This window comes from Nanorana parkeri, unplaced genomic scaffold (assembly GCF_000935625.1).
Source record: "Nanorana parkeri isolate BGI_ZX_2015 unplaced genomic scaffold, ASM93562v1 scaffold1871, whole genome shotgun sequence".
NCBI classification, from domain to species: Eukaryota; Metazoa; Chordata; class Amphibia; order Anura; family Dicroglossidae; genus Nanorana; species Nanorana parkeri.
The window spans coordinates 3,554-10,912 of record NW_017308139.1 but is presented as its reverse complement, the minus strand read 5'-3'; the positions used below and the strand labels follow the sequence as shown (position 1 = coordinate 10,912).

General features: G+C 39.3%; 1 protein-coding gene across 1 annotated transcript; it reads right to left on the bottom strand.

The window, feature by feature from the left end:
* Window positions 1-309: 309 nt before the first annotated feature.
* LOC108799983 (integrin alpha-1-like) lies at window positions 310-6,377 on the bottom strand. The gene is made up of 6 exons (XM_018571935.1): window positions 6,284-6,377; window positions 3,939-4,043; window positions 3,413-3,517; window positions 2,218-2,310; window positions 1,846-1,962; window positions 310-559 (listed from the first exon to the last, which is right to left on the bottom strand). Exons 1-6 carry the CDS (start codon window positions 6,371-6,373, stop codon window positions 515-517), a joined length of 555 nt encoding a protein of 184 aa, XP_018427437.1. The 5' UTR covers window positions 6,374-6,377; the 3' UTR covers window positions 310-514.
* Window positions 6,378-7,359: the final 982 nt, after the last annotated feature.

Below are 7,359 nucleotides of genomic sequence, written 5' to 3'. Positions count from 1 at the left end.
GTCACTTTTATCCCCTCCAGCACTGTTGAGTGGTGTACAGGGGCAACTTAACTTTCCAGCTGCATTTACCATTAAAAATATTTAAAAAATCAAAAATGAAATGTCATCTTTCCATGCAGATAATACACAGGATTCTCTACAAGCCACTATCAACAGCAATCGCCTAGCCGCCACATCTCCTTTCATGCAAAGATACGGCATATGTTGCTATTTTCTACTGTGAGCACAGAAAGCATGACATTAAGATGGCTATATTCACAGCACCATGGGTTCAATTCCCTTTTCAATTGTGGATTGGGATGTGAGCGTTTGTGCTTTTCATTTTCTTATGGTCAGGTCCCCATGAAAACTGTCCCATTATTGTATATAAAAGTAAGTCCCTTAGTCACTGAAACTGTCTATAAAAATATTTAAGAACCAAAAAAATGTAATTTTCATTTCAGTATTCCAATACAAATAAGCCTGAGTCAGTGTTCAAGTATTCATTGAATGTTCTGTAAAAAAAAGTTCCTTCTCATTTTTCCATTTTCTCCTTCAGTGGTCTTTTGAAAAAGCCGAGCTGTAAAGCAAAAATAAAAATAAAATAAGAAACATTTTTTGTCATTCCTAAAACTGAATTTAAGCTACAGGTTTAAAAGATCCAAAATTGATATTCCAGTACAGGTTATGTGTCAGCAAGTTGCAGTGCATTCTACTTTTATCTCCCAAGAGCTTTTGTCCAGGTTTTTTGGCTATTTGAGGTTGACAGACTTATCTTAGAGAATGCTTTATCCCTGCCTACATAGAATTAAATAGGAGGAGCTTGCAAAGGTTAAAATGGAATAATATAATATATGGAATAAGTCTTTACAATAAGTCATGTGATGTGCAGGGTCCTCACCCACTTTAAGTGGGTGGTCCTCAATGATCCTGAGGGTGGTGCTAACATGAATTCAACGCATCTCTCTGTATTGTTCTATGCGAGTGCAGGGGGCTATGTTGAGGTGGCGGTTCCATGACACTGCAATCTCAGGATAGCCCCAGTTTTCCAGGTTGAATGATACTGGATATGACTAGCATACTGAGGACTAATGGTGGAAAGGAATTATTGCATGGGGTAACTCTGGAGAAACTCTGGAGAGAAAATTAGTATTGCAGTCAGATCTTTTTTTTTTTTTTTAAACCCCTCCTCTGGGAATTAAAAGTAAATGCCGGCAGTTGTGCAGATGCTGATGTAAGGGGGGACTCAGTTTCCAGATTCTCCTCTTTCATCACAGCCACCAGATTTCTCCCTTACATCAAGGTTCCCAGAGACTACCTTTACATCCGAGTCCTAAGGACATGGATGTAATGGGGTACTCTGATGGAAGGGGGAATTCTAACCTTGGGTTGAAGGAGGAGGCAGGCCTGGTGACGGAGGAGGCGGGGCCTGGTGACGGAGGAGACGTCGGGGTCCACCAGGGATCGAGGAGGAGGTGGACAGCGGATCAGGGCTGACTGTTAAGTTGTGTCACTAGCCCACCTGAGACCCTGCAGAGCCCACCATAGAGAGTCTATGGTGGGCTCTGCAGGGTCACTCAGGTGGGCTGTGTGAGATCTCAAGTGGGCTCTGCAAGGGGTGTAACTAGAAATCACAGGGCCGCATACAAAATTTTGCAATGGGGCCCTGTGATTTCTACGCCCCTGGTCACTGCTAGAAAACCTGTCCTGAGAAATGCCATGCAGCCAACATTGAAGGGTATGCATGGAGACAGGAAGTGGCTGCAAAGAGGTTGCAGAACATTAGGAACTCTGAATGCAGCAAAAGATATAAAAAGGTGAACAGAAGTATTATATTTTAAAAAGCCAGAATATGGACATACGTACCTTCCACATTGCAAAAATGATGAGCGCTAAAATAAGTAATCCTATAATGATGCTTAATGGAATGACCCAGATTGGCACCTCCCCGTGCTCCAACTCTTTTGACAGCTTAATCATTGTCTAGAAATGGGAAAAAAATAAGGATGGTAAAAATAAAGCTCGTTATTTGCCAACCGTTCACACAGTGATATTGTGACTGTAAGCAAAAGAATCAGAGAACATTTGTTTTAAAGAAAATAACACTTTATGAAAGACTAGGGCTGGCCACAATGGGAATTGAACGTTTCGGGAGGACAGTTTCTCCAAGACATCTACAGTAAAGTGCACAATGATTTGACAGAGAATTTCCATTCATAATTTCTAAGAAGGACTTACCTCATAATTTTCACTGTCACTTCTTAAGACGAGTACATCGTTCTCACTTTTCAGTGCAGCGTTTAAGACTAGATTCAGGTTGTGGATACTGGCCTGTAGAATATACGAAGGCGATTTAGAATATCCTGTCATTGTGATGTCCTGATTCCACATTGTATGTTGCTTGTATGTGTTTTTGAATATCTTTTTTGTGCACTTCCCATACTTGTAAAGCCATTGAGGACCCATAAGCACTTTTGCATTGCAGTAATGCATGTTGCAGATGACCAACTGTGGGCTGTGTTGTGATTTTATTCATTTTGAGTTCTCATTCTCAGTTCTTTTCATACATTTAAGTTACCAAGTCATGGTCACCTGACCTGTGCTAGAGAGCAAAGGGCTTATGTGACTCAATTAGAGCTTGTGTAGATGAATATGTGACTCAATTAGGACTTGTGTAGATGAAGTGCTTCTAAGTTCCATCTGAGATCCTTCAAAGATGGTTCTCACCTTTAGTTCCTCTCCTTCTGACCTGCATTTGACTTCCTCCTTAGTGCAAACCACTTGTTTTAAATAATTTTGTATTGCCCTTGATTTGTATGGGAACAACTGCACTTCTGACTTGAGTTATAGCTTTTACACACAAGCTTAGGGCCATTTCTTAATGAGGCAGCCTGAGACTAATGTCTTAGGCGGCATCTCTTTGGGTCACGTGGGGGGGGGGGTAGGGTCCCTTTCCAGCCAGAGCAACCCCGGTTGCTAAGAGCCAGGCAGGGAGATGCGCAAGGGCCACACACACCTCCCTGCCCAGCTCTTAGCAACCTGGAACGCTCTGGCCAGTGTCCCACCCAGGTGTGACATCACTGGTTTCCAGGAGCTGGGCAGGACACAATCAAGAGCATTCCTAGTTGCTAAGAGCCGAGTTCTGTAAGCTCTGCAGATGTGTAAATGCCGAGTTTGCAGAGGGTTGCATGCGCTCCCCCCGCCCCCAAAGCCCGCTACCACATCAGGCAAAAAGGCTAGGGAGGCAACTGACACAAGGCAAATTTATGACATCTCCTCCTAACATTTTTGAGAGTGGCTATAGATAGGCAGATAATATACTTTAAAGAGAATAGAGTTCCACCTGAAAATGTCCCAGTCGTACAGTGATCATGTTAAGTCCATGGGCAGTTTCAGTATTCTCTAAGTCAAGCAAAGACAAGGGTAGAACTACCTTAATGAAAGTTGCTTTCCATATTCTTAATGATACGTTGATGTGTGTGGTGTCTGATGGCTCAATGGTGCAGTTAAATGAGGAGCACTTCATTCTCTTGCAGTCCTATATTATAATAAAGCATTGTACATGTCACAAGAAAAAATATACATCATATGAAATAAAGGTCAATCAATGAGAGCTTAGCATTTAAGGCTTAAAGTAGTTTTACACTCAGATTTTGAGAATTACACATTCTGATGAGCCAAATTAACCTTCCACAATAAATAATGTAGTTATATGTTTGACCAATGACTCACTGCTTATTTATCACGAAGCTGCTTTCCTATTATGAAGATGCATTCCTACATTACAGACAGTGAGAGATCATGAATCAGGTACTAGTGAATTGTAGTTCACACATCAGGATGCCAAACATTTCACTTTGTACATTTTTGTTTTGTGGTAGTTATGTTCTTAGTTACAGGGTTACGCAGTGTGGTTGAAAAAAGACACAAGCCAATAAGAAACAAAAATACAGCCTTACCATTATTGTATCTTTTATATTTTCTTCAAATTTCTGCAGCACATATTCTGTTCCTGAATTTATTTTCAATGGATCCAAAAGCTGATCAGCGCTGCAAATCACATTCTAGAATAAAGTACATAGCATTGTTTTAGGTCACCCCACATTATTAATGTATAACTTGCATATTCTATATGACACAGATGTTAACTCTAAAGAAAATCTTTAATACCTTTAATTAATTGTGTGCAAGCAAAAAAAAAGAAGAAATGGACTGTGTTAGACAGGAATATTTAGAAAAGACAACAACTATGGTGACAGTGACACCTTTTAGTGGCTAACTAAAATGATTAAAATTATACAATTTTTTCCTATCCTAAAGCTCTTTCATCAGGTAATATATTTTATGAAATTATAATTTTAAAGAACACCTGTGCTTTGCCTATGTTGGGCAAATAAAGAGGTTTGCTTTAATACTCCTTTCTCAGCAGCAGATAATTACCTTTTCTCTCATTCCCCCGCTGATCTGTTCTGCCGCCAGGAGTTATACCAAGATGCAGCAGCTGTGATCTTGGTACCATTTTAAACAGATGGCAAGGGCTGTTCACATAACTCCGTTGCCAGCTATCCTGGGCTCTGCTGTCTCCCGTGCACACCAGGGACCTGGTCTCTGTTCATTAATCGGACCAGAAGCTGATCTCCCCTCCGACCACTGAACCTGGAAGCGACTTGTATTACATTTCTGGTTTCAGGCTGTCATTTCTTCAGCTGCTGTAGCCGGAGAAGAAGCTGATGAAGCAGATTTCTGCTTCATCAGCTTCTTTGGGGTCCCTAGGTGACATTAGGGGGTCAATTAGACCCATGATGTCTCCACAAAGAGGACCTATCACATCCTCTTTAATTGTTAGCCCCAATGTGAAAGTAATAAAGTTAAGTGTAAAAAAAAAAGTTTTAAAACTTAAAGTCACATATAAAAAAAATGCTTAAAGTCCCCTGCATCTACGTACACGAACATGCAAATCCATACAAGTGTCAGCAGTGCCTATGTGCGAAAACAAGGATTGCACCACACATGTTACATATCACTGACATGTTGGCATGAGAACAATAATTCTAGGCTATCAATCAGTGCTAACACTAAAATGATGAGCAGTAAAAGCTTTTAAAGTGTCACTATTACCATTGTTACGGGCAGATGCAATTTTAAGGCTTATCATGTTTGGTATCTATTTATCCAACGTGATCCCATCTTTTATATTTTGCCAACAATTGGGTATTATATTCTGTTTGTGATAATACCATTTTATTTTAGTGTATTTTATCCTAAAAATGTTGGTTTGATAAACATTTGTGCAAATATGATGCAACATAAAAAAATTACAACTAGAATTTTTTTTATTCTATAATTCTATAGTGCCTCAGAAAATAGATAATTGATTGGGGTTTTAAGCTGTTTTCATGTGTGTGCAAAAATTAAGAAATTGCACTGAACAACAAGTATTTAAGTAACACAAATCTTTCTTAAACAGGTACATATAAAATACCGCACATAAATATATTATTTAACATGCAGACTGCAGGTGGCGCTCCATGCAAGGTCAAAACACTAGCATAGATACTGAGTTCTTAAATTGTAAGTACCCCCTAACAATGAATGCCTTTTTTTGCTCCCATTTGCTGTCATATGGAATATTATTATGAAATGATAATATTAATATATAATATTGATTAAACGTTAAATATAACCCTATAAAAAGTGTTTTGTTATATCTGTTTGCTAAGTGCAAAAATCTATTGATCCTCCAAGTCTTGTGAAGCAATAACTTTCTGTACTTTCTGCCTGTGCTGGCTGTTATTAGTTATATTGCTCCCCGCTATCTCAGTGGACTACAGAACATCCATCCATGTTATGGAGAAGAGGAGAGAGAAGGATGTGTTCTGTAGCCCTGTCCTAGGAGGACAACACAGCTCCTCCACAGAGACATAAATAAATAAATAAATAAAAGACAAAAAAAATTAAAAAAATAAAACTAATGCTACTGGTTGCAATATATTACATTTTTGTTGTAGGGTTTAGAAACACTTCAACTAATTCAATCTCCTAAAAAGCACAAAGGCATCCCTGTGCATTCTCATTAGAAGGCCCAGCATGCTTTTTAAATGATGGTCTATTAATAAATGAATCTGTAATACATGTTTATTTGTAATACAAAATTATATAATGACATCCATGACAACATCCTACAAAAATAGATAAATAAATGTGACCTAACACCATTATCATTTTCCCTTACTGGTTTCACAGAACACGCATTGCTACGGAAGTCATGGCAGAATAAACTAAACAGTAATGAGAGTAAACGTACATCAGAGAATGACATATTGCTCAGATAAAGGAGAATGTTGCCATCTGGAGTTGTATACGGGAATGAAAGATGAAATGTAACCCTTGGCATAGGGATGTAGTCATCCTTCTTAATCTGAAATCAAAAACATGACATTTAAAACAGAACTTTAATTGCAATACCGGTAATTAAAATAGTTGTGAGATTCTGGAATAATTTCCATAAATATACAAATGTAAACTTTGTTAAATTGTATGTCTATCCAAAACCTATTTTTTTCTGTTTTTGGATAGTGTTGAAGGATTAGAACTCCTGCTGGAATTCTACTGCTATCCAGGGCTCCGTTAGACACCATAAGCAGTGACTACCATTTTTTTAGCAACTGAAAAATTGTTTTCTTTGTGCCACATTCCCACCACAACAGAGGTGCAATGTGTGTGCAATAACGATGTTATGCCTGATGAAGGGACCCTGTGCGGCCCCCGAAACATCGCTTTGGACAAGATAAGTCTATGCTAATAAAACAGACCACATTTTGAACATTTAACCACTGGTGTGCTGGTGACCAACTCTTTTTGCTTCAAGTACGGCGGTACCATCTGCAGTCACTGCAGCACCGACCCTCCCGGGACATACCAGTCAGGGAACTTTGTTGATATGCAAATAAAATGGAGACATGCTGCATTTTTTTTGCAGCACACTTTGTTTCATCAACATAAACAGTGTGATGCACTGGGACAGCACATCGTCCTACCCACCCTGCCGGACCTGTCACAACACACTTAGTGCCCATTCACACCATATGTGTTGGGACTGCACTGGCTGTTTTTTTCCATTGCAGCCCCAAACACAAGGCAAAGCAATTTGCCTTGTTGAATATGTGCTGAGTTCACACCACTGCAACGTTTGGGTGCTGAGGTGGTGTGCGGTGAAAAATGTAAGGCATGCAATATATTTTTTAAGCCCTGCGAGATGCGACGCAGTACATCACGCTGTGCTTGTAGAACTTAATAAAATATCCCTTTTTCAATAAAGTCACATTTCAATAAAGTTCTAAAAATAAAGCAGACATTGTGATGTGCCGGACATCACCAAGG

Bases quoted from the DNA above. Each gene is read 5' to 3' on its own strand.
- LOC108799983 (XM_018571935.1), bottom strand. From the start codon at position 6,373: ATGCCAAGGGTTACATTTCATCTTTCATTCCCGTATACAACTCCAGAT. The intron at 3,518-3,938 runs GTAAGGCTGTAT...ATTATAATATAG, and splicing joins ATATAAAAGATACAATAATG to GACTGCAAGAGAATGAAGTG. The intron at 2,311-3,412 runs GTAGTTCTACCC...TATATTCTACAG, and splicing joins GGAAAGCAACTTTCATTAAG to GCCAGTATCCACAACCTGAA.